Source organism: Rhineura floridana, chromosome 1, assembly GCF_030035675.1.
Source record: "Rhineura floridana isolate rRhiFlo1 chromosome 1, rRhiFlo1.hap2, whole genome shotgun sequence".
NCBI lineage: Eukaryota > Metazoa > Chordata > Lepidosauria > Squamata > Rhineuridae > Rhineura > Rhineura floridana.
The window spans coordinates 116,686,042-116,713,012 of NC_084480.1; the positions used below are offsets into that span (position 1 = coordinate 116,686,042).

General features: G+C 40.2%; 1 protein-coding gene across 11 annotated transcripts in view; it reads right to left on the minus strand.

The window, feature by feature from the left end:
* Positions 1 to 26,971, minus strand: part of NFIB (nuclear factor I B) — a 326,941-nt gene that overhangs the window by 40,475 nt on the left and 259,495 nt on the right. For all 11 annotated transcript variants that reach the window (XM_061630103.1, XM_061630123.1, XM_061630095.1 and 8 more), the window contains 2 exons: positions 17,289 to 17,417; positions 13,904 to 14,082 (listed from right to left, as the gene is read on the minus strand). In XM_061630103.1, coding sequence (XP_061486087.1) covers positions 13,904 to 14,082; positions 17,289 to 17,417 — 308 coding nt within the window. The remainder of the gene's footprint in view (positions 1 to 13,903; positions 14,083 to 17,288; positions 17,418 to 26,971) is intronic.

A 26,971-nucleotide genomic window follows, 5' to 3' on the forward strand; every position in this document is an offset into this window, starting at 1 on the left:
ATGTTTGAAGACACTGGAATTCATACTGTAATACGTAAACCATCTATCTCTCTAGGTTCAGTTCTGCTTGATGTTTATATTCTTATATATATATATTAAATAACCACACAAACTTATAAATTGATAAATAGTGGAAGAAATCCATCAAAAGTTAAGACCTGTTGAATCGAACTTGTACATTACTGCACACTGAAGTCTAATATGCTTCACCCGTAAGATGGAACTAGATTAGAGATATGGAGCTAACATTGCTCCATTGGTTGTATCCCGAGTTTGTGTCATGCAAACGGAAGGGCTCCTTCCATCTGTAATAGGTTTTTGATCCAGCAGTGGAATCCTGCTGGCAGGCCAGGTGACAAAGCAATTTTTGTCAGTTCACCTCCCTCTACAGTCCCCTGAACATCTTCTCTAAGGAGTTGGGGGGCTCTCTGGGATATTTATTTATTTATTATTTATTTTATTAATTAGATTTATATACCGCCCCATAGCCAAAGCTCTCTGGGTGGTTCACAACATAAACATCCAATATACAATTAAAATATATATTAAACAACTTAAAAATGAAGTAATTATACCAGAAACCTAAACATAATTAAACACATAAGCAGCTACAAAACTCAACACTAAAATATTAAATATTTAAAAAGTATTAAATTGGTTGAAATATTAAGATGTTAAGATGTTAAATATTAAAATATTAAAATATTAACATATTAAAATGCCTGGGAGAAGAGGAAGGTTTTTACCTGGCACCAAAAAGATAACAATGTTGGCGCCAGGCGTACCTCATCAGGGAGAGAATTCCATAATTCGGGAGCCACCACTGAGAAAGTCCGTTTTCTCGTTGTCACCTTCCGGGCTTCTCTCTGAGTAGGCCCCCGAAGGAGGGCCTTTGATGTTGAATGCAGCGTACGGGTAGGTTCATATTGGGAGAGGTGTTCCATCAGGTATTGTGGTCCCAAGCCGTGTAAGGCTTTATAAGTTAAAACCAGCACCTTGAATCGAGCCCGGAAGCATATAGGCAGCCAGTGCAAGTGGGCCAGAATCGGTGTTATATGTTTGGACCTCTGAGTCCCTGTTAAGTCTGGCCGCTGCATTTTGCACGAGCTGTAGCTTCCGAACCGTCTTCAAAGGCAGCCCCACGTAGACTGCATTGCAGTAGTCCAATTTAGAGGTTACCAATGCATGGACAACTGAAGCAAGGTTTTCGCTGTCCAGATAGGGGCGTAGTTGGGCCACCAACCAAAGTTGATAGAAAGCACTCCGTGCCACCGAGGCTACCTGTGCCTCTAGTGACAGGGATGGTTCTAAAAGAACTCCCAAACTATGGACCTGCTCCTTCAGGGGGAGTGCAACCCCATCCAGGACAGGTTGAACATCCACCGTCTGGTCAGGGGAACCACCTACTAACAGCATCTCAGTTTTGTCTGGATTGAGCCTCAATTTATTCGCTCTCATCCAGTCCATTACCGCAGCCAGGCATCGGTTCAGCACCTTGACAGCCTCACCTGAAAAAGATGAACAGGAGAAGTAGAGCTGCGTGTCATCAGCATACTGGTGGCAACACACTCCAAAACTCCTGATGACGGCACCCAGCGGCTTCATGTAGATGTTAAAAACCATGGGGGATAGTACTGACCCCTGTGGGACTCCATATTGGAGGGCGCAGGGTGCCGAGCAAAACTCCCCAAGCACTACCTTCTGGAGGCGACCCGCCAAGTAGGAGCAGAACCACTGCCAAGCAGTACCTCCAACTCCCAGATCAGCGAGTCTCCCCAGGAGGATACCATGGTCGATGGTATCAAAAGCCACTGAGAGATCAAGGAGGATCAACAGATGGGGTGTCAGAGAGGGGAAATCAGTGAAAATGCCTTCCTCTGTTCTTTTATAATGGTGGGAGCAGAAGTCCTCTCAGGAAATGCTATAGTGAGGAGACCCAAATGGTTTTTAATACATTATTTTACATTTCTGTAACCCACCCTGGGACCTAATGGTGAAGGGCAGGCAATAGTAGTAGTAGTAATAGCAGCAGCAGCAGCAGCAGCAGCAGTTATATTTATCTTTCATTCATGATGGTTCAATAGCGACAGATTACTGTAACAGTGTAACACTCAGCCTTTCACCCAACACCCAACCAGTGTGCCTCTAGATGTTGTTGGACCACAACTCCCATCAGCCTCAGCCAGCATTGCCAATGGTCAGGAAAGATGGGAATTGTGGTCCAACAACATCTGGAGGCACACTGGTTGGGAAAGGTGAGCATGCTACTTAACTGTCAAACATATATCATTTCAACAATATATACAATATTCAGAATATAAATAGGTTTAAACTGATCAGGTTAGAAAGTTCAAAATACTTTTCATATATGTCCATATGTTACAGCAGGGGTTGCTAACCTTTTTGAGCCAGTGGGCACATTTGGAATTTTGAGGAAGAGCCAAGGGTGCCAGTCACAAAATAGCTTTCTTGGGTGTGTGGCATAACACAAAATGGCTACCACAACAATAAGAGCAGAAAAATAGACAGGACCACAAAATGGTGAGGGCATGTTCCCCCATCAGCCCCCCATCAATGAGAAAAGGGCTCCTACATCAGCCACTTATTCACCAAGGGAAGCTCTTTGCACCTGTTCTCTCTTCAGAACTGAAAGGAGGGCAGGTGTCCAATTGTTCAATACTGGCATCCAGTGAAATGTGTGCATAGTTAAGAGGGTGCGTTCAAGGTAGAAGAGGCCAGCATAGTGCAAACTGGAGCTGAGCAGGAAAAGCAAAGTCTCTTGCGCCTTGTGGAGTTTTGAGGGGTATTGACTTAAGACTTTCTGAGCGCACCATAAGAGGTACTGGTGAGCATACTGGCACAGTATAAGCAAGAAATGCATCCAACAATGCAATGTTTTCAATAGCCTTAATTTCAGGATTCTGTTTCTAGTGCCTATTAGACTGTAGAGAGACTGCAGACCCAGCTTTCATATAAAACAGTTTGAGTTATTGCTTATTAATATTGATATGAGTAATACAATTTAGGTTCATAATCCTGGGTCCAAGAGTTGGTGGAACAGCCTGTCCTGGATGGGGTTGTGCTCACCTTGAAGCAAAAGGTGCACTGTTGTGGGGGGTATTCCTATAACCACCTTTGTCACAGAAGGTTCAAGTGGCCTAAGTGGCCAGGACTGCTACGCCCAGCTTTGGCTGGTGCACCAACTTCAGCATTTCCTGAATAGGGAGAGCCTGGTAACCTCCAGACTGGACAACTCTAATGAGCTCTATGTGGGGCTACCCTTGAAGATGATTCGGAAGTTGCAACAAGTACAAAATGCAGAGACCAAACCTGTGGGAGCTTGTGGGAGCATCTGGCCTCACACATATTACCCCATTCTAAAATGGCTACACTGGCTGCTAATTGTCTGATTCAAGGTGCTTATGTTGACATTTGAAGCACCGGGACCAAATATCAGAGAGAACTCATTCTGCCATACCAATCTGCCAAGTCCTTAAGATCAGCTAATGAGGGTCTCCTTGTGGTCCTTGTGATGGACAAGGTTAGTAGTTCAGAGGCCCATAGTAGGACCTTTTAAGTGGCAGCTCGAGATTATTAAACAATCTCCCCACTGAGGTGCATGTCACATTATACCTTTCAGAAGGCAGGTGAAGATCTACCTCTTCTGCCAGGCTTTTGGAGATAAAGAGACAGAATTTGTTAAGGATGGTGTACGTTTCCATTGCTGTTTTATGTTATGCTCTGTTATTTTAGTTTATGCAGAATTTAGTTTGTATTGATGTGTTAATTGGTATGTTTTAATGTGTTATCCTGTGACCTTAAGGTGAAGGGTGGTATAAAAATATCTAAATAAAGTAAATAGGTGGTTATGGTTTTAAATGGAAAAATGGCTTACTGTGAATGCTGTGCTCCCCCCGCACACTGTGTAGGCCTTTGGTCTAAATTCTTTTACTATTTCTGTAGATTTACAGTACTTGGGCTCCGGCAAAAAAAGTATGATGACAGTGATAAAAGTCTTTTCCTAATTATAGCATTGTTATTTGTCCTGTGTGTTTACAGTTACCTAACCCTTTGTAACTCAAGAACTTCAACTAGGATTTCATTTACAAAATGTACATTTTTTAAAAAGCAAAGAATGAAGTTTCAAGGAATGCATGGGTTAATAGTGCCAGTATAATCAGCTTCCTTAAGCCATTCTGTTACCAAAATGCAAGCTCAAATTAATTAAATAGACACAGCTGGAGGCCAGCATTATCTGCAACAATGTATCACCTTTTACTGTTCCCAAATGATTATAATGAACAGAAATTGAATGGCTCATATGGACTCCGGCTCTTTCCTGGCACACCAAGAAAATTAACCCTCTAAATTGCTGAACTGAACCACTTTTATAGCATACCACTGATTTGGGAAAGGCAGGTTTTTTTGTTTACCGATTTCACAACAGCTGCTGTTTCAAAATTATAAGATGTGAAACGTCTTTAATGCTTAAAAATTGTAATTACCATTCACTATATCTAAAAATCCCAGTACTTCTAGACATCCAAAAAATTTAATATGCAATTCTTTAGCTTTGTGTGCTTTGATTTTTATACCATTGTTGCAATCTTCAAAATTCATACAAGTTTACCAAGGATCTTCGACTTTGCTACATGGGAATTGAAAGAAAGATGTCTTAGAACTGATAACAAAATAACTGATACCACTAGTAAAATAGCTTTATTAATTAAAAAAGCTGGAGTTAAGTCAGTCTCATTATTTGTTTACATAATGCTAAGATGAATCACTGTATTGAATTGCCTAGCACAAGTATAAATAGCTTTTATTCATACTATTCATGATTAATATCTAAGAACAAATTAATGAAGACTGCAAGAGTCTAAACCAAAACCCAGCAAAGCTGAAGAGCTTGAATTCTAAAAACTAATGCCAATGGAGATAAACTTCCTTAAATCCAAGAACCTCCAAGTAACCAGCATATAGGTAGAGATGTAGCTCTTTGTTTTACTTGAAGACATCACTGTAATAATTTAAACTGGTTTTACACTTTGGAATTAAATCTTAGTGGCTCTCTAAAATTAAACCAAAGCAAGAAACTTATCCATTTTCCATAAGCGAGTTCAGCCCAGGATTTCTTATTCTCACTATCTTGAGATTTCATCATTCTTATGTAAAGAAATTGTATCAGTACTGAGCATCATGGAACAACTGTTGTGCAGAGGAAACAGAATTGAGCCTGCAATCCTAACTTTCCAATAATGATGGCTGGGGGGTGGGGTTAGAATGAAGTAAAGTTGCCTCCCCACCAGCAGAGAAGAGCACCACTGACGAGGAAGATGACTCTGCTTTGGTGGAGGCCTGATCGCCTCCAAAACAGGCAATAAACAACAACCAACAATAATCAATGGAAAGTCCTGCAAAACAGATCATTTTAGGGCAGAACACTGAAGTTTGGATCAATGGGTGTGGAGAAGCCATGGTCTCCTGCACCTGCTTGGTTATGGGTGGCTGAGCATGGCCAGCTGCTGCATTGTCTTTCTTGTAGCTCACCCAGAGAAGCAAAAGGGCAGGCCAGGAGAATGGCAATGCAAAAGCCCTTGTACGGGCATGCTCTTTGATGCACCACATGGGTTTAAAATCAACAGTGAGTCAGCTTAGAATGATACAGATGTTGTGTCGAACAGAGGAAGCAGACATGAGAGAGAGATTGACAGTTTGTGTGAGGGGACCTAGAGTGTGCAAACGAGAGAGACTAGTACAAGGGAATTTGTGTTGGGATTGGTGAGAAGCCCTGGTGCAAGGGTGAGTGGGAGAACTGGCCTAGAAGACTGTCAGTGGAGCGTGGGAGAAGGGGAGAAGGACAGGAATGAAAAAAAGGGTGTTTTGTAAGGCATTTTTAGCTTGACTAAAAAAATTATTTATTTATTTATTTAAAATATTTCTATCCCACCCTTCTACCTACATTAGGGCACTCATGGCAGCTCACAATAAAATCATATGCAATAAAAACACAAAAACATTAACATAGATAAAAATATATAAAATACAATTGTGGCTGATGGCATTCATGTATTCTGTGCTATGAGCATACATGCTTGCCATTAACCAAGATGGTGCCAGGGACGTCATCCTCTTAGAAAAACCTCCGCCACTATCTTGGTTGATGGCAGACATGGACGCACAGCATGCACAACATTCACAGCAATGGGAGAGGTAGATGGGGCATGCGTGCAGGCTTATTGAAGCCTGTGTGGTCTGTATGGGGGGGTACCTGGAAGCTCCCTCTCTCCAATCTGCGGCAGGGTCAGGAGTTGATGATGCCACGGATCACAGAATGGGAGTGCTACCCTCCCACTAAGGAGAGGCCCTTGGCCAGGGCCTGACCTGGCCGCCCTCTGGCACTGGCCCTGAATACAGAGATAATACTGGCCTGCCTCACAGGGCAGTTGTAAGAATTATTAAGCTAATAAATGTGAAGTATTAATACGTATTATTTTGAGTCATCAATACAAGCCCACATACATCCCACCCACCCAGACTCACACATATAACACTCATCTTAAAGCAAACTGTTATCCTTAAGTTCATTTGGCACAGCCTTAATATAATTTTTCTTTTACTACTGTTCTTGGAGTTCCTAACTGCTCATTCACATTTAATTAGGGGAAAACACTACATTGAGAAAACCACAACCAATTTCCCTTATGGAAATACCTGCTAGCTCTACATCTTTAAACTAATTTCACTTAAAATATTCCACTGAATGCTGTGACTGTTTAACTAATCAATGCAGTGGTAAGGCTATTAGTTACAAAACTGCTGCAGGGAATGCGATGCATCTTAACTGGTTGTCTTAATCTAAATTAGTATAATACTAAAAGATGTTTGGGATGAAAAGTTCACTTTTGGTAAATGCTGTCAAGTTGTCGGTTCTGTATTACCTGAAAAGACTATTCTCACAATACTTTCTTGAAAACCAAGTGAATGAATATGGATTGAGGTGGAAAAAGTATAATTGAATTTGACATTACATTTGTACATATGTAGTTTTGCAAGTTATGATAATCAAATTTGTTTAATTAAAAAATTGCATGTTTCATTTACTGAAGAAAAGTAATTTGGCTGAAACCACGCAACTGTATAGAACAAATCCCTTTTGTTATTGAAATGTCATATGTAGTTGCTCTTTTCTTTTTGAACAAAGAAAATGTATTCTTTCAATTTCATTGCCTACAGAACAAACTCCTGGCGTTATTGTGTGACCAAAGAGTTTACATTCTGATGCTAATCCTGCAGAATATAATTCCAAGGTACTAAAAAAAAACCCAACCCCCCCCCCAGAACTGTTTAAAACAAGGGTGGGCAGAAGGTGGACTGAGGAGGACTGAGGTCTACAGGTAGACCAGCAACAATTTCTGGCTCCCACTTGTTTTAACAGCAACAACAAAATGACCCCACTATAATGTAATTAGACTGCTGAAATGAAGAAAATGTGTGGATAACCAGGAATGGATTTGTGTGCGATAGTACAGCTTGCTCAGCTCAGTCCTGATACTCAGAACAAATGGCTGTGCTCAGCAGCTGATGAGAAGCACAATGGTTTTTAAGTCTTAGTGGGGGGGGGGTTGCACCAGGCCCCTGGTGCTAAATCTCAAGGTTCCAATAAAACACTGGAAGTCTGTCCTCCCCTGTGTTTAAAATATCTATAGTCACCCAGGCTCAAATCTTATCAAAATTCAGAGGAACATGCACACAGCAAAAAAGGTAACAATGTAGAATTCTTCAATAGACTGAAGAGCATAGCATAGACAAGTACAGCTTTCCTCTGTGTAAAAGCCATTGGGTTGGATGCCACATGCAATATCCACTAGAAGACCATGACACTTTCACAATAGCTCTGCCCACAGCACTTGCAACTGCAAGGGATGTGCTAGATTCTAGCAGCTAGATGAAGATTGATCTGTATTTGTGAAGTAAGTGACAGGTAAATGTAATATCCTTGAAAGAGAAACACTGTCTTGAAAAATGTCTACATTCTATAAAATGAACAAGCAAGAACTAAACAGAAAAGATACTAACACTCCAGTAAGGTAAGGATGAGCATCTTTGTTTGATATTTTTGCCATTGCCATCTTATTCTAATGTGTGTCTATAATTAAGACATTAATTATTTTAGATTTGAAAGCTAGGGACCTTAAGATTTACACAGTATGTAAGCTGTTGTTCTCTAAAATAAATTCAGTTTTATTAGCAAATCATTCTTTTAATTGAAGATGCTTCTTCTCAAGACACAATGGTACTTGGGTTATCCTCTTAATTATATATGCTTCCCAGTATTGAATAGGGACAAGATGCAGTCAACAGAACATCAAAAGGGTATAAAATCAATTATTGAAAGTTTTCTTGAAAATCTTTTAAAAATTATCAATTTTCTAATATTATGTTATAGGTTTAAAAGAGTAGTACTTAAAAGATTATCTGCAAAACTGAAATGTAAGTAAAGCAACCACTAAATAGTAGAAATTACTTTTACAACAGTAAAAGACCAATTTTAATTTGCATATTTTTGCTTAATAATGCCTAATTGAGACATCAGTATGGAAAACAATAGAACTCTTAGATTTTCCACACTGAATTAACATTAAGGACTTTTAATAGATGCCTTAATTAGCCTTTATTATTCATGGTAATTTTACACAAATGAAAATCAGTTTCTATATGCCCTATTTCCATCTGAGTCTAAGCAAAAAAAAGTGGAGGAGCTAAATGAGGCCAATCCAGACACTAACAGCAATTAGTAATTCTGACATTCAACATTTACAATTTTGATTAATAGGGGAATATATTATTTAGGCCGTAACACAATCCACACTCATTTGGAAGAAAGTCCCATCTAAGGGACTTACTTCCAAGTATATCTAGGATCAGGCCGTTAAGACTTGTGGCTTGAAAATAAGAACATGCATTTACTGGTGGATGAGAATGTTCCGTCATTAAAAACCCAAACTACAATGGGTTCTGGAACTGTCCAGAGGTAGCAAGTCTTCATTATGTATAGAAAAGTTTATTCCTTCTCAAATTCTATTGCCATAGCATGCAAATCACATGTTCAGGAAATTGTCTTCTGACATTTGCAAGAAACATATTTACTATCAAAATAGTAATAAGAGTTTCTGCTCTTACAGGTACATTCCAGAAATTGGTGCTAGTATACTGCTGTTCAACTCTGGCAGTTGTGCCGCAGGGTTCCATCTTATGCAGAAACTGAATAATAACTATACTAAGCTTATGGAATAAGGTATTATCAATATGTGGATCATACTCATCAGTATTTCTCTTTTTCAGACAATCCAGGTGTAACAGTTGGGTCCTTGAGTGCCTGTCTAAATTCAAGAATGGGTTGCATGAGGGTGAATAAACTGCAACAGTTTATTGTAAGACAGTGTTACATGTTCTTTGAGGCTGAGGAGTACAGGAAGTAGTGAATTTGCCTGTCACACTCTTGTTGAAAGTCAAGGATTGCATTTTAGGATGCTTCTGGAAGAATCCACTAGTGTATTTTGAGTGCTAGCTCCAATTTTGTGGAGCTCTCTTCTTAAGGACACCCTGGCCCTGGTAATCTTTAGCAGCCATAATTTTATTCTGCCAGGCCTTTAAAGATGTAGCTCCGCTTACCTGTGAAAGCAATGGGAAGCGGCAGGGCAATTGCGGCCCGGGGTGAAGCTGCAGAAGCCATGGGAGGTAAGGGCATCGTGCTGAAATGAGACGTGAAGTGCTGCACGGAGGGGGCGGAGCCAATGGGCCTATTTAAGCCCGCGTCGCCCCCTCCGACTTCCTCTTGGTTCGCGACAATGAAGAGAGGAAGAATGACAGCGTGGGACAGACGGAGCTACTGAACAGTGAGGGACAGAGAATGGTGGCCATTTTCTGGCCGCATGGTCGATGCGTGGGCCTGATCAGCCCATTTAAGGTTGCAGCCACGAGGGCAACGACTGTTAATGCTGCTGCATGGCTGCAGGTGGCCTGGTGGTGAAGCCTGGCCAAGTTAAGCAAGATTACACAAACATCCTCCCCCCTATACAGGGAGGAGGGAGTGGATGTTAAACAAGGATTACAACCACATACATTTAAATATTACGCAAGTATATTTAGGCAGTTAAAGGGATAGATAGATAGATAGATAGATAGATAGATAGATAGATAGATAGATAGATAGATAGATAGATAGATAGATAGATAGATAGATAGATAGATAGATAGATAGATGACAGACAGACAGACACATCCCTGTGGGTTGCTGATTTCTCCCCCCCCCCGCATAAAAGGGGAAGGGGGTGAAGGTAATATAAGAGTACCACTTAGATATATTGAACATTTACATTAAATATTAAATAATTAATGATAAATAGATATGAGCCCAATGCCTCCTAAGAAGGGGAGAGTTGGGCCAAAAGGGGCATGTGCCTAGCCAGCAGACCTTGTTAAAAGGGCCTAGCGGGCGGGAAGCGTCTGGGCTGATAATGGTAAAAGAAAGAAACACATTCATAAAATAAAGTAAAATACAATAAACATATCAAGCTAACAAACATGCTATATATATATTTGGCAACCCCTTGCTGCCTAGGCCTTTGGGCATTTAAAACCACACACACACCCTTAGCCCAGGCAGATTGTGGGAGAAAAGGTGGTTTAGTGTAGTGGTTAGGGTGTTGGACTGCATCCCGGGAGACCAGGGTTTGAGTCTCCCCAACAGCCGTGAGGCGCAATGGGTGACCTTGGGTCAGTTACTGCAGGCTCAGAGCAAATTATGGGAGGAGGCTGCACAGGCGTTTCGAGCCTGCCAACACAGGCCCTATTTCCCCCTTTGATTGCCAAGGCTGGGTGTGAGTTCAGCCTAGGTAGGGGGCGCAACACAGTGAGGGATGTGGGTGAGGCCCTGGCAGCCTCTATTGGCAATTGTGCGGGACTCTTTGATTAGGCTTACAATTTTTTTCCTAGACCAGGGCCTATATTAGGTTGCAGGTACTTTATTCTATTAATTTATTACATGGTGGCTGTTGGGGGATACGGAGCTCTTGGTTAAGCTTCCGACTTCTTGCTAGGGCCAGGAATATATTAGGTTGAGGTAATTAATTCTATTATCATTACATTATACGGTGGCCTTGGTGGGGCCAGGTGAGCCTTCTGGGACTTTGTGCCTGTCCTATTTAGATACTATGGCGTGCACAGATGACAAGGTTTTGCTAGAAAATGTCTAAATCACCATAACTTAGTTGACAGTGATCCTTCTTCAGTGTCAGTGCCACGCTAATTGTTACCTCTGAGACAGAAGTTGCATTTATTTGAATTTAGTCTCGTATCAAAAACAAAGCATATGGCATTTGTTGTATTAAAGAAGGACATGCAAACTTCTGCAGGGAATTGAAGGTCTAGCAGATTATAATGTGGCTTGATGGGAGGATAGGAATAAAAAGGAAAGCCAGACTGCTTATAAGGCTCTTATCCTAATTCCAGGGTCTTAGACTTTACTAAAGCAGGGGCTCCCTTGACAGGATTTTAGATTGTATTAGATGGTAATACGGAAGCCTAATGGTGTTGCCTTGTTTTGGCAGGTTGCCGGAGGGGGACAGAGCGGATGCGCATCCTAATCTGCGGCCACAGCATATTTTCTGGGTGGGCCATAAGGCTGAGTCATCTCAAATGGGCTCACAGCTGGGCTCAGTCAGCGAGCTACTGTACAATGGCTTGGCCGGCAAGGGATGCACTGGGATGGGCTCCTACCAGCCCTGTTTCCGGCAAGGGTTAGTGTGTGAAGTTCCACACATTTTGGTCATTCACCTGGGAGGTAATGACCTGGGCTTACTTAAGGGCAGGGCCCTTACTGTTCAGGCATGTAGCGACATGCGAGTTATAAGGCAGCGTTGGCCTTCAGTTTGTCTGCTTTGGTCAGACATACTGCCATGCAGGGTATGGCGTGGAGTTTGGAACCCCAGGAGGATAGACTGGGCACGTTAGAGGGTCAATCGACAGATTTGGTTGGCTCTTATTGGGGATGGTGGGTTGCCCATTCCACATCCGCTCATACAGCATTCTAGGGTTGAACTCTATAGGGCTGATGGAGTTCACCTGTCGGACACAGGGAACGACATATTTTTGCAAGACCTGCAGAGGAGTCTGCTGGAAGTTCTTTTACACAGTGGGGAAAAGGGGACTAAATACAGATTTGTCCCCTTTTTGTGGTGGTAAAGTGCGGGAGGGGAAATAAGTAACGACAGCTAGGTGGCCCCCTTAGGCACCTTTGGAGGTGAAGGGTGGTTCTGGATGCCTGTCTCTCAGGGTTTTATGGCCCGAAGACAGGATATGGGCTGCTTTTGGGGCCAACTTACCTCATCCACCTGAGGGTTCTACGGCCCCGGGGTGTTGGTGACGTGGGAAGGCCTCCCTACTCACCTACAAGGTGTGGCCGGGGCAGGGGTAAGCAAAAGGGGCTTGCCCTTGGCTCCAGCAGGGGCTGGTCACCCAAGAGCTGTAGGGAAAGCTGATTGCCTATAGTTAGTTCCCGCACTTAGGTTTCACCTCTGCAGGTCGCTTTAAAGTTTTGTTTGAATTTAATAAAGTGGCCCTTTATTCAACCATAGCTGCTGTTGTCTGCGTATTATTTCACCCATCGACCGCAACTGTGGTTCTCTGCTCCTCTCTGCTTATTTTATACTGTCTTGTATTTTAGTCTGGCTTGTATGCTAGCATTATCTATGTTATTGTTATGGTTCTGTTAATTTTATTGTTTTAACTTTTCTTATACACCACTTTCATAACTGCAAAGTTGAAAGTGGCTTATGAACTGAAGTACTAAAAGAAGAATGAAAACTGTAATCTATAAAGGGAAGAGGAAATTAAATATATTTCAATGTGTTTTACTGTCAATTCTGGAAAAGATTTGCTTGCTTTTCATCTACAATACTGCAAATGTGAACTATGGATCTTGACAGGGGCACTGAATAAGAGACAGTAAAACCAGAAACTGAACTTTGCAATGACACACAGATAGCAAATATTTCCATTTGACTAGATCATGTATGAACATCTTGATGTTGTCATGAAACACACAATTGTACACAAGTCCCCAAATAATTGTGTGTGTGTGTGTGGTATTATTTCAATTGCCACACATGTAAACCTCCACACTTTTATGTGCAACCATTCTTGACAAAACCAAAAATTTAGTCTTTAGTTTTTGTGCAATGCTTATTAACATTATTTTTTAACTAGTTCAAACATTTGCCAAATACATGCAAAGTACTGCAAAGCAATCTGCAAATCAAAAGGATTTTATTTAACACTAGCTAAAAATAGCCCTGCCTGCTCTTTTTGTGGGGTTTACATTAGCACATTCCTTGTTTCTCCCTGAAGCAAGCACTTCGTCCCTATGTATTACCCACAATGACTGCCATAAGTGGCTGTGACTTCAACACAAAGAAAGTCATAGGCTTCAGTCAAGAAAACTACATGTATAACCAGTTTGCATTATCATCTACAGAATACCTATACACAAATGTATGCCACTCCCCAGATGAATCCCTTGTGTTTTGCTCATAGTCCTAATTCACTGTGCTAAAGCCATGGCATAATTCTGAGTCCAGAACTCCCAGAAAAAAATCTGTAAAACTATGCTCTAGTCTGTTCCTCATTCAAATAATGTATGAATCATAAGGCAAGAATGGTTGGAATACAACTACCAGTGACCATTCCACTTTTATTCAGCATCAGTTAAGCAAAAAAGATGCTGAACCAATTAGGCTGCAAAATCCAGCTTGTACAGAACAGGTACAACAATCAGATCTAAAAAAACTTTTATAACACATTCCATCTAAGATTACTCACAGCTTTTTTGGTGCTACAGTACCTGGCTGGTTTGTGGACTGGACGGGTCATAAGAATAATTCTTCAGAGTATCCTGAGGATTCAGGTGAGGAGGATACCGGATTGTTGGGTGAGAGAAGTAGCTAGATGGGGCAGGGGGGAGAATAGCTTGTGGTGGAAATGGCAATGGTGAAGGTGGAGGAGGAGTTCTAGTTGAGATGACTAGAAGAAATAAGAAAAATAGAATTTATTTAGGATAATGAAAGTAATGCTCTGCACACATCACATAGCAAGAAAAACCCGTATCAGACAAGAATTGAAATTGATTAATTTCTTTGCCCTCATCATAGGCTTATCCACAGCATCTTTAAATCACCATTTTTTCTTTCCCACAATTCCCCATGCATCAGAGACTGTTGTCATTTTCTAAAGATATAAAGAACCAATATATTTTACTTCGCATACTTTATTCAAACCTTTCTTTAAATAAAGAAATCATCACCCTGAAGAAAACATATTTATCAAGTATGACCTAAAACCAAGGCAAAGAAATTAAGAAAACAAACCACTTCAAACTCCAGAACAATTTTCTGTGTGGGGGAACAAAGTTAGAGTCCTGAAAGTCAGCAAATAATTCCACATTGCTTTGTGCTACACCCTGGCCAATGTATGTCTGGGGGGGGGGAGGAATAATTACTAAACAATAACACCATGAATAATTAGCTGTCCATTGTGAAAATGCTAATGAATGTGCAGCTTTTGGGCTTGGGAAAATATCTTGCCCAATGGCAATATCTCTGCTGAACAATAAGGGTATCATATGTTATACATTGTTTTCTTGCATTCTGTTGCCTCTACAAATTTCTCTATAAAGAGGTTGTATGTATTGTCTAGAACCACCATAATGTCTTTAGCAGTGAAAGGAATTTACAGAATATTCCATTACTGCAGAGTTGTTACACTGTTCTACTTACATACAGGGACATTTTTGTGAGAATATTATAAGCAGGATGTATGGAAGAAAAACTAACGTATGCTTGAGAAGAAAAGTATAATACAACATTGTTATTGCTAAGAGGTGCATACAGTTCCTAACAGAATAACTTAACAGAATTCTGAAATAAGTTCAAAATAAATGGTAAAATTGGTTTTCTTACAGATTGCATATGTGCAGTAGAGTTTTGTTCTTTCCTCTTTCCTGCAGGCACAAAGAGGCATATGCATACACAAAACCAGACACCTAAGATCATAATTGTAGTCTATGAGGTGGTTTGCACATCATATTAAATCACAGTTCATTCTAAATAATGTTTTAACATGATGAGTATCATACTGGTGCAAACTGTTCCCAATTGGCTCCTCCCCTGCTAACTCCTTGAGATGCCAGAGATATTTTTTTCTTGGCTTTCCATTCCCATTTATTTTCCTAAAACAAACCACAAGCTCTGGTCTGCACATAACACAAAGGTAACTTCTGGTTTGTTTCCTGCTCAGCGCTGTAATAGACTAACAGAAAGAGAATTGGGAACTTTTGAGCAGCCTGTACCAGAATGCACCTCAGTCACAAACTATGCCTGATATAGCCCCTTCCTTCAGTTACCATACCTCGGGACATCCTGTTCCTTCTCTGTGAAATATCTTCTCATCAAGCTTTCCAATCCTCATGTCCTACCTGGCCCTTAAGGCTCTTTTCCCTGTGCCTAGACATACATGGGTTTCTTCTCAATTGACTTCTAACTTAACCTTACAAAGCTAGATAGTTGCATATATCCCACTGCTGATAGCTTTCCTTGTGAGCATTTCACATCACATCGGCTCAGTCAATAGACGCAATAGGCTTCATTACTGCCACTACCCTAAATCTCCAACTTTTAATACAGACTCCAATGGTGGGGGAACAATACACAGAATAGGAAAAAAGTGGTTCATTGTATGTATAGATCTTCCCAAGCACATCAGTGCATCAGGATTCCAGTGGCTAACGGGATGTTCAGTGCATTGTTTTAAAACTTTATAATGACGTTAAGTGCAGCCATCTATCTTCAGAGTTACAGCTAAATACAAAGTTGATACTAACACCCTGTAGCTGCAAAGGGTGCCAGCATGAAAAGAGTAAGTCTTAAAATGCTGTTTGTTTGTTTCTCAGTAGAAAAAGGGAGTGCCTGGAAGCAATTTCAAGGATATATTTAAAAAAAGATACAAATGTAGAGAGTCGTGAGTTATTTTGAAAGATCCTGGCTTTGTTCAGTATTTTTTTAAATAGTTTTGTTTATTAACAATGTTTTCTTCAGTGGATGGCTGCTCTGCGCCTACCTTTAATATCTACAAATACAAGTGTATTTGCAGTCCTTTTCTCTCCTCTACTTGTGCTGACTTCCCCATTCTCTTTCCTATAGATCTCATTCATTTTTTTCTCAGTGTAGCTATTCAGGGTATGGTGTGCCCAAGTGAGAAGATCATTATGGTTGTTATGCCTTTCTAGGATTTCATATAGCAAAGAAGGGAGAAGTTAAATATAAGACACTAAGGGATAGCTGTTTAAGCAAAAACTATCCTTTCATGCTTTGAGTTTAAAACAGTAGCAAGGAAACAAAGAAAAGCTATTTTTTCTATCAGCTGAGAAAATGTGTGCTGTAGAAAAATCCTTTATCTATTTAGAGTTCACCTTTTCACAGCAGAACTGCACTTTCAAAATAACCTTTAAAATAAATTCATTCAAGTTGCATTTTAACTCTTTGACAGCAGTCCTATGTAAAGCTACTTGATAGTATGTCACAGTGAACAAAGTTATACTTATTTCCAAGTAAATATGCAAAAGATTGTGCTATTAGTTTATTATACCTTGCCTATGGAATGCATACTACTGCTCATTGATGAAAGTACCCCTGGCAGAGGCAAAACTAAATTAAGGAAGTTATCAATAAATAAACCTTTATAATTCCTAATCTAAAAATTCCCTTATTATTTTAATTTTGAATTTATTTTCAAGGCCCAAAATTTTACTCAAGTTCTGCACGTAAACCTCTATGACTATCACAATGACTTCATTACAAGTTCATTATAATATGGGAAGAACAATACTTAATGGGTAACTTATAATCACATATATATTTAAAGTGTTATGATTCACATCCATTTTGAGATTATCTGTAATCCCAGAGAAATATAGATAGATAGACAGATGTTTGTGAATAAACTTCTGTATGACATATAATATAGATATAATACACATTATATCGACATTATTGAACACTGAACTGACTGAGACGCACATTGAACCTCTCAGAATCTCCTTTCCAGGATATTCCATATAATTTTGTGCCAAATGTTAAACTTAACATTAGATCAATAATTAGGGGCATTATGGTGGTTGGGCAAAGACTAGCTATATATTGAGAGTTTTTTCCATCCCTCTTCCTCATTCTCACCACTGTGTGCAACTCCTGGGATCCCTGGATGATGATGCTGGAAAGTGGTCAGTCTTGGTGAAGAATCCTGGGGAGATGTAGTGCTAAATAAAGGCTTTTCAGGTTTCTTCATTGTAGGAGAAGACATATCTGCAATGTCAATACAACATAATAGATATGTTAGCCCAAAGATCACACAGTATTATTATTATTATTTATTAGTCACTTAACACACACAAAAGTATCCAAATGCTTAAAAGGGTACTTGCATAATTTACTCCATAACTTTCTTTCTAGAAAGTCTGGCTGGAGACTTACTTTTAAAAAAATGAAAACTCAGATTCTGGGCTACCTGTTGGGAGTGTCACTGACACTGGCACCCATGGGTGACAGATTGGCAATCCCCATTCTACATTATCAGTATCAATATGCTATATTCATAACAGTTCAAGAAGCTGACACACAACATTCTTTCAACCTTTCATTTCAACAAAAGCATGTTTTGTCTCTTTTTACAGAAACTGAAAAGCATACAGAGATAACTGGCAGAAAGGAGTAGCTGTCTGAATTCGCTTAGAAATATATAAGAGGAAGAAACATTGTTATGTGTGAATAGTCTAGACACATAAGAGGTAGGGCCAAAGACTGAAGGTCCAGTTTGATATAGAGCAATGAATCCTAAAGCACGTGCCACAAAGGGGCAAAAATGTGCTTTGAAAAATTAAGCTATCATGTTGGATGTATTCACCATGCTACATCCTCAGATAAGGGAAGCCTCAAGTACCATCCATCACCTCTCCTTCTGCCAATATATGAGGAAGGAAACACATATAACCCTGACATATAGCTCATGCTGTACTTGGTCCTGGATTGTGACTGGGCAAGTTGCCAACATTTAACTAAGCTACCCTGCAGTTGCAAGTGGTGGTTATGCCATTTCTTTTCAAATTCCCCCCCTCCCCCTGACAAAGCCCATCTGGAGAAGAGCCCAAACTCCCACCAAGTTTGGGCCTGGTCTGTTATAGGATGAATCCAGTGCCTCCCCATTTTCCAAACTTAATCTTGTAATGTGTGTCTATGTGTGTGTGTTTGTCCACTGAGACTTGCAGAACATAGGCTTCACTTTCAAGGCATCCATTGCCATTAGGTCCCTGATAACTGTAGTTTTAGTTTGTCTTGGCTCAATAGAGCAAAACAGGAAGAACTCATAGCATAATTCCCAAGGTTCAGGGATGTAATGGAAGTTTCCAAGTATGCTCAGGACACTTCATTGTTGCTGGAAAGACTTCAGTCTTAAAAATGATTCTGCTATAACTAGCTGGCCTTGCAAAGTAAGATTTTTATTTTATTTTTTACAAAATTAAGTATTAATTTGCTTTGGGTGAATGATTCTTCCATGCCGTTAACTTTAAAGAGTTAGTGGTTAAAAGAACACGGGATATGCAGGTTCAAATCCACACTTATCAATGAACCACACTGAGTTTCAAATACATGTTTATCAATGCCACACACTAGCTGTCCTTGGATAAGGGACTTTTCAGCCTAACTTGTCTCTCAATGCTGCTGAGAGCATAATAGGATTTTTTCATATTCTCACATCAACTCTAAGAACTGCATCACCCTAAAATATTTGAAGGGCGAGACAAAAAAATAGATAAAACTAATATTCACTGTAGCACATAACTGAAATCATTATCTAAAAACTTGCTTCTACAGGAGTTGCAAATATTACCACTTTCTTTCTTTTGTTAAACTTTTGTTTTGTTAAGACCACAACATACTTTTCACTCTAGCATAAAAGCTATTATAAAAAGCTACCTGACAAAATTAAATAAATATTTGCTTTTGGTGCTGACTGTGCTTCTTGCATACTTATATTATCTCAATACTGAGAAGACATTCTAATACAATTGACTTGAGGGAAAACAAGTATACTAAGAGCCATTGTGGCTCCTTTAACAGGGTGCACATCACTCCAAAGTGTCAGCTTGAGAGCTAAAAGTACTAAAACAGGCACCCATGCTGTGGTATCCCCCTTTTGTATTACTGTAATGTGATCTACTTGGGTCTGCCCTTGAAGATGCCCTAGAAACGTCAGTTAATTCTAAATGTGATGGCCACATTGGTTAGTGGGTCAGCCAGCTGGAATCATATTACACCTGTTCTGTAGGATTTCTGTTGGTTCTCCACATGTTTCCAGACTCAATTCAAGGTGTTTATACTGCTGACATAGAAAGCCCTGTGCAACTCAGAACCCAGATACCCGAAGGACATCTCTCCTAGTACTGTTCTGCCCAAGGAGAGGCCCTTCTTGACATTCAGCATAAATGGCTGGTGGATTATGCAGTGACATGGGAATGGACTTGCTCGGTGTTGGTGGTTTGAATGGGGAACACCCTCCCCTAGGTAGTTTGACAGGCATCTATGGTGTTATTCTTTCCATTAGCTCAAGACTTATTTTTCCAGGCTTTTAAGTATTGAGATTTTATAGCACAGCATTTGCTCATTTTATGAATTTTAATTTATTTTAGTATTGGTTTCCTCTATTCCTCCTGTGTATAATTATGATGATAGGTATTGTATTTATTGTTTTTAAACATTGTTAATCCACCCTAGAGTAAAGAATGATAAAGGGCAGAATAGAAATATCCTAAATAAATAACTGCATATGGATTTTTACTGTGTTCCCCACACACCCCTTTCACTATGGTAGTTGGGAGCTAAAGCTGCTGTGCCAGTGTAGGATAAGACACAAAAAAAGGTTTTCAGAGTCTGTCCCTTCCTGCTTGAATAGAAGCATGCTGAATGTTGTATGGGTAACTGCAGTGTGTAGTGGTAAGGGAGGAATAGTACAGGCTGACTATTTGTACACTGGAGGTTGGCGGAACTTAACTGTCCTTCATGCCTCCTTGCTAAATTTAAGCTGGAAGTGGAGAAAAAGAGCATTGGGGGCACACTGAAAACGAGCCATGCAGGCTCTTTTGCACGCTGTCATGGACAGAGAGCTGTGCAGAGGATAAGAAATCTAATGGAGATAGTTGGTGGAACACCCCCTTTTTGTGAGGAGACAAAGGGGAAATGAGGGGTAATTAACGGAATGTTAATTTTTCTGGAGGTCAAACCCTACCTTTACCTTGTACTCTATTTGTGACTGTTGCAAGTTTCTCAGCCTCGCTAGTTAGCCTTTTATCAAATGAATGTTTTGCTGCAGCAGCATACCTTGGGACCACAGGCGTGGCTTGGAGGTTTGGGACCCAGAATCCCATCTCTATCTTTCACTCAGTTTGTGGTAAGAGACAGGGAAAGAAAGCAACAGTGTTCACTTTTTGTTTTACCCAGTTTCTGGTATTCCAAAGTCAGAGCTTGGAAAAGTTACTTTTTTGAACTATAACTCCCATCAGCCCCAGCTGCTGGCTGGGACTGATGGGAGTTGTAGTTCAAAAAAGTAACTTTTCCAAGCTCTGTCCAAAGTACACTGTCTCTGAACATGGAAGTTCTGTTCATTTGATCTGAGGGACTTCGTTGGGCAGAACTGGGATCAAGTATGTAGGAGGAGCTTTGAGTGGCTGTAACAAAGGGAAGGTGTGAAGGGAATGCCTAAGAAGTGGGAGGAACTCATAGTAACTCTACATTGGAGAAAAGAACTACCACTAAGAGCTTCCTTTTGCAGTATTTGACTAACATGACTGTAACATTAACAGTAAACCAAACATCACGCTATGCAATAATGTCACAAGAAAAGAACATAGGAAGAAATTAATTTTTGTCCTAATGAGAAAATAAAATACAAAGTACACAAATTACAGATTATGGGGTGTGTGTTCAGAGGAGAGAGGGGATCTTATATAAAACATTATTCAACAAAAGAACTCCTGAAAAACTTAACTGTGTCTCCTATTACTACTACTCCAAATCTAAATTTCTGGTATAAGAGAGATATTTAATTAATTTAGACTGTTACCTCATGAAACAAAAAAAGATTTTAGGTGCTTGAAAGAATGTTATATAAAGTACAATGGCTGGGATCCTGAGTTTGGTCTTCCTGGCAGAAGTATCCTCTTAAAATGGAGTTCCACTGATCCACATGACATTTCCACCAGAAGAAGGGGGGAGGCAACTCTTGTCAATTTTCCTGTCAGCTCGTTAATGCCCCCCAAAATCTGCTCTAGAGGAGTGCAGGGGGAAGCAAAATTGGTGAACCTCCCCATTCTGCTCATGGGAGCCTAAGTTAGGATCCAAGTCAATATACTCAGGATTCTCATTTAACCTCTTGTTTCAGCTCTAATATAAAATTACTGGGGAAGTGCTAAGTGTTATTGTCACAGTGGTGTTCCTTTAAAACTGCAGAATTCTACAACCTCAGGGTTTCAAGCTAGAGTTATGTAGTCAATAAACAATATAATTACTATTATTTATCATTATTATACTCATATTCCGCCCTTCCTCCCAAAAGGAGCCCAGGGCATATATTATACATACTTTCAGAAGCACTAGGACAGGCAGAACATATTACATCAAGCAGAACATCACCTGCAGGTCCTGCAATATAATTTATGTCATCAAATGCAAAAGATCAGGATGTCATATCCATTACATTGGAAAAACTACAACTGACATGGTTCAGAAACCATAGATCAGTAATCTTGACAAAAAGTGGAGCAACCAGCTGCAAAATATTTCAACACTGAGGGCCACATCCTGTTGGACTTTTCTATAACAGCTATAGAGATGCCAACAGATCCAGCAGCACTGACTGAGAGAGAGAACTTTTGGATATATTCTCTGGACACATTGGCACCACGTGGCTTTAACCTGGAGGACAGCACAAGCGTTACTTAGCTTCTGCAAATGAAACCCCTCTGAGCATTCCATCCTCAAAGCTCTATAACTGCCACCTTGGTAACAGCATTTGTATGTTAGCAGCTGGTGAAGGCAGAAGTCGAAACATTTTGGTAGAACAATAAAAACCTGTTTTGTTAATCACAGTTACGTAACCCATTTCTCCTGCAAATACAGCACAACACTCAGACCAATGTGTTTTTTAAAAAGGAGAAATGTAAGGTGTCAAGCACAAAACACTATGGAATGCAACGAAGATTAAATGTCTCAAACACTCATAGAAACTCACAATGTCCTTAGTATTGTGAAGTAATTCAAATGATTTCCTTGGTATCCCTAGCACTGACATCATAATGGAGTATTTATGTTCCATTCACAGTGGAATAACAAACGCAGTGTACAGCAGAACAGAACAAAAACTGTTTGTATAAGTTACAGAAAGGAATCAACTTTACTGGTCCTCTGACCAAGATGATAGACATGATAGAAGAAGATGCCAGCATGGTTAACGAGCAAAGTCAAGGAAGCTCTTAGAGGCAAAAAGTCTTCCTTCAGAAAATGGAAGTCTTGTCCGAATGAAGAAAATAAAAAAGAACACGAACTCTGGCAAAAGAAATGCAAGAAGACAATAAGGGATGCTAAAAAAGAATTTGAGGAGCACATTGCTAAGAACATAAAAACCAACAACAAAAAATTCTATAAATACATTCAAAGCAGGAGACCATCTAGGGAGGCGATTGGACCCTTGGATGATAAGGGAGTCAAAGGTGTACTAAAGAACGATAAGGAGATTGCAGAGAAGCTAAATGAATTCTTTGCATCTGTCTTCACAGTGGAAGATATAGGGCAGATCCCTGAACCTGAACTAACATTTGCAGGAAGGGATTCTGAGGAACTGAGACAAATAGTGGTAACGAGAGAGGAAGTTCTAGGCTTAATGGACAATATAAAAACTGACAAATCACCGGGCCCGGATGGCATCCACCCGAGAGTTCTCAAAGAACTCAAATGTGAAATTGCTGATCTGCTAACTAAAATATGTAACTTGTCCCTCGGGTCCTCCTCCGTGCCTGAGGACTGGAAAGTGGCAAATGTAACGCCAATCTTCAAAAAGGGATCCAGAGGGGATCCCGGAAATTACAGGCCAGTTAGCTTAACTTCTGTCCCTGGAAAACTGGTAGAAAGTATTATTAAAGCTAGATTAACTAAGCACATAGAAGAACAAGCCTTGCTGAGGCAGAGCCAGCATGGCTTCTGCAGGGGAAAGTCTTGTCTCAGTAACCTATTAGAATTCTTTGAGAGTGTCAACAAGCATATAGATAGAGGTGATCCGGTGGACATAGTGTACTTAGACTTTCAAAAAGCGTTTGACAAGGTACCTCACCAAAGACTTCTGAGGAAGCTTAGCAGTCATGGAATAAGAGGAGAGGTCCTCTTGTGGATAAGGAATTGGTTAAGAAGCAGAAAGCAGAGAGTAGGAATCAACGGACAGTTCTCCCAATGGAGGGCTGTAGAAAGTGGAGTCCCTCAAGGATCGGTATTGGGACCTATACTTTTCAACTTGTTCATTAATGACCTAGAATTAGGAGTGAGCAGTGAAGTGGCCAAGTTTGCTGACGACACTAAATTGTTCAGGGTTGTTAAAACAAAAAGGGATTGCGAAGAGCTCCAAAAAGACCTCTCCAAACTGAGTGAATGGGCAGAAAAATGGCAAATGCAATTCAATGTAAACAAGTGTAAAATTATGCATATTGGAGCAAAAAATCTTAATTTCACATATACGCTCATGGGGTCTGAACTGGCGGTGACCGACCAGGAGAGAGACCTCGGGGTTGTAGTGGAAAGCACGATGAAAATGTCGACCCAGTGTGTGGCAGCTGTGAAAAAGGCAAATTCCATGCTAGCGATAATTAGGAAAGGTATTGAAAATAAAACAGCCGATATCATAATGCCATTGTATAGATCTATGGTGCGGCCGCATTTGGAATACTGTGTACAGTTCTGGTCGCCTCATCTCAAAAAGGATATTATAGAGTTGGAAAAGGTTCAGAAGAGGGCAACCAGAATGATCAAGGGGATGGAGCGACTCCCTTACGAGGAAAGGTTGCAGCATTTGGGGCTTTTTAGTTTAGAGAAAAGGCGGGTCAGAGGAGACATGATAGAAGTGTATAAAATTATGCATGGCATTGAGAAAGTGGATAGAGAAAAGTTCTTCTCCCTCTCTCATAATACTAGAACTCGTGGACATTCAAAGAAGCTGAATGTTGGAAGATTCAGGACAGACAAAAGGAAGTACTTCTTTACTCAGCGCATAGTTAAACTATGGAATTTGCTCCCACAAGATGCGGTAATGGCCACCAGCTTGGATGGCTTTAAAAGAAGATTAGACAAGTTCATGGAGGACAGGGCTATCAATAGCTACTAGCCGTGATGGCTGTGCTGTGCCACCCTAGTCAGAGGCAGCATGCTTCTGAAAACCAGTTGCCGGAAGCCTCAGGAGGGGAGAGTGTTCTTGCACTCGGGTCCTGCTTGCGGGTTTCCCCCAGGCATCTGGTTGGCCACTGTGAGAACAGGATGCTGGACTAGATGGGCCACTGGCCTGATCCAGCAGGCTCTTCTTATAGAATAAATAAACAACAGTATGGCATCAACTTTAAAGAGTTGACCGATTTCATTAAAAACAACTCAGGTATGACAGTTCAGTACTCTGTTCTCTAGTACAGCAACATCTACTAATAGTCAGTAAATTATGGTTACCAACAATCTAAACATTGTCAATCTTTTTTACATTTCTTGTAACATCTTTGTAATGGTCAGTTAAAATATAATTCAGTCATCTACATCTTTAGCTCAATATTGACAATAATGAGTAACTGAAAGAATATAAAACAGGATTGTTTCAAAACCACAGTTTTATCAATCAGAAATAGACACCCTTCATTTGGGGGGGGGGTTATAAACAATTAATGCTCTTCTACAGGATATTAAGTGCTGAAATCTCCAGCTGACACTAAACTGTTCCAAGTGACTATTATGCTAATGCAGAACTGATAATAACATCCATACGTGTTTCTGAATAAAATTGGTGGGTGTTGGTGGAATTAAACAGAGGTTTGGCTAGATTAAAGGCTTAAAAGTTATTCTTGCATAATACTATAAAGATAAAGAATATGCATGTCTGGACTGTTATGTTATAAATGTAAAGCACTAGCACATCAAAGAGAGAAATGTTTATGCAAATTGGGGGGGGAGTTAGAACAACTCATCTCCCAACAAGGTAATTCCATCTACAAAGGAAGGCAAAAAAGAGAGCTGCTGTGAAGCATAGCGTATGTAGCCTGCTCAATGGCAGCTTGCACAAATGGTGCTCCAGATGTGTATCTGTTCAAGTCAGCCCAAGGCAACTATTTTGATCAGTTCTAATGTGATAAAATGCTGCAGGGAAAGAGTGCAGAAATGTGTTTACGTCAGACTTTAATTAAACTGTTATTTAATTCCAAAGAACCTTAGGAAACACTAATGAGACATGAGTTTCAGCAATTTCCTCATCAAAAGCAAAGACCCTCTGCCTCTGTATGAAGCCGCCTGCCATCCAAGTAGTTCCCTCGATAAATGTCACATGGCACACCAATCAGCAAGCCACCTGTTAATGGAACTTTACTGGAGTCAACTTGTGAGAGAGGCAGAGTTCAAGGATCCACCTGCCTACATTGGACACCTGCTCAGCTTTCACAGACAGCAACACAACATGTTCACTTTTCTATGAAGCTACAGGAGGAAAAGCCGCAAAGGAATAGGAGCACAGACGCAGAATAAATAGTCTTGCATTTATTTCACCTAGCCCAGCTGAAATCCCAAATCCATCTCCATTTAGTCATAGCTTCAGACTAAATTAAACAAATTCTTTCTTTGCAAGAAACACCAGGTTGGAGCCAAAAAACAATAAACAAAAGGAGAATAGTCATATGTAATTCTACAAACATTTGTAGAAGAGAGTTCAAAGGGCTATAACAGGTATGTTCTATAGCAAGTCTTATGGTTTTTTGCACAAAAAGATGTGCAGGCTCTTATGCAAGCAGAAAATAATCTCTGGGTTTAGGCTGCAATCCAAAACATGTCTACTCAGAAGTAAGCTGGGTTCACTAGGACTTACTCTCAGGTAAGTGTGTACTGGATTGCAGCCTTACTTTCCCTTTTTTGTGCAACACTCTACTGGTGTTTAATAATACTTTTTTGAATAGAAGACATGTTCTGCAATTACACCCAGCCAAGAATGTTTCAGGAAATGCCAGTTGGCTGAAATCTTTATTCCTTTTTAGTCTTCCCTAATAGGGACCAATTCTAGGGCTCAATTCTTTTAACATCTAAAAAGTTTTTTATTAAAAAAAATAGAATACTATCTTGATTTAAATAAAATACTGTTGATGTAAAATCACCCTTTGCTGACTTAAGACTCCATGGATAGGTAATCATGACTGTCTTCTAGCATTTCAGAAGTTGACTAAGGCATTAATGAGTTGCCAGGAAATTAATTTCCAAAGCTATGAACAGTAAAAGATTTCATCTCTGAGTTTGCCTGGGAAAGTGATGGATTGCCAGTTCTGTAGGATTTGCAAGTGTTCATAGTTTGGAGCTTATGCGTGGGAGGGAAAATTACTTTGTCCAAACTGAGAGACAGGTTTAGATTGAAAAATGTCCCTGGTATACACCTCTCCCCCCCCCCAATATGCTGCAGAAGCTATCATGGTGGAGGCAAAGCTGCCTCTCAACACTTGGATAAAAACAACTATCCATTAGAAAGGACCCATAGTGTGAACAGTGTGCATCCATGACCAAAGTTCACACAGATGTATCACAGTTCCAAG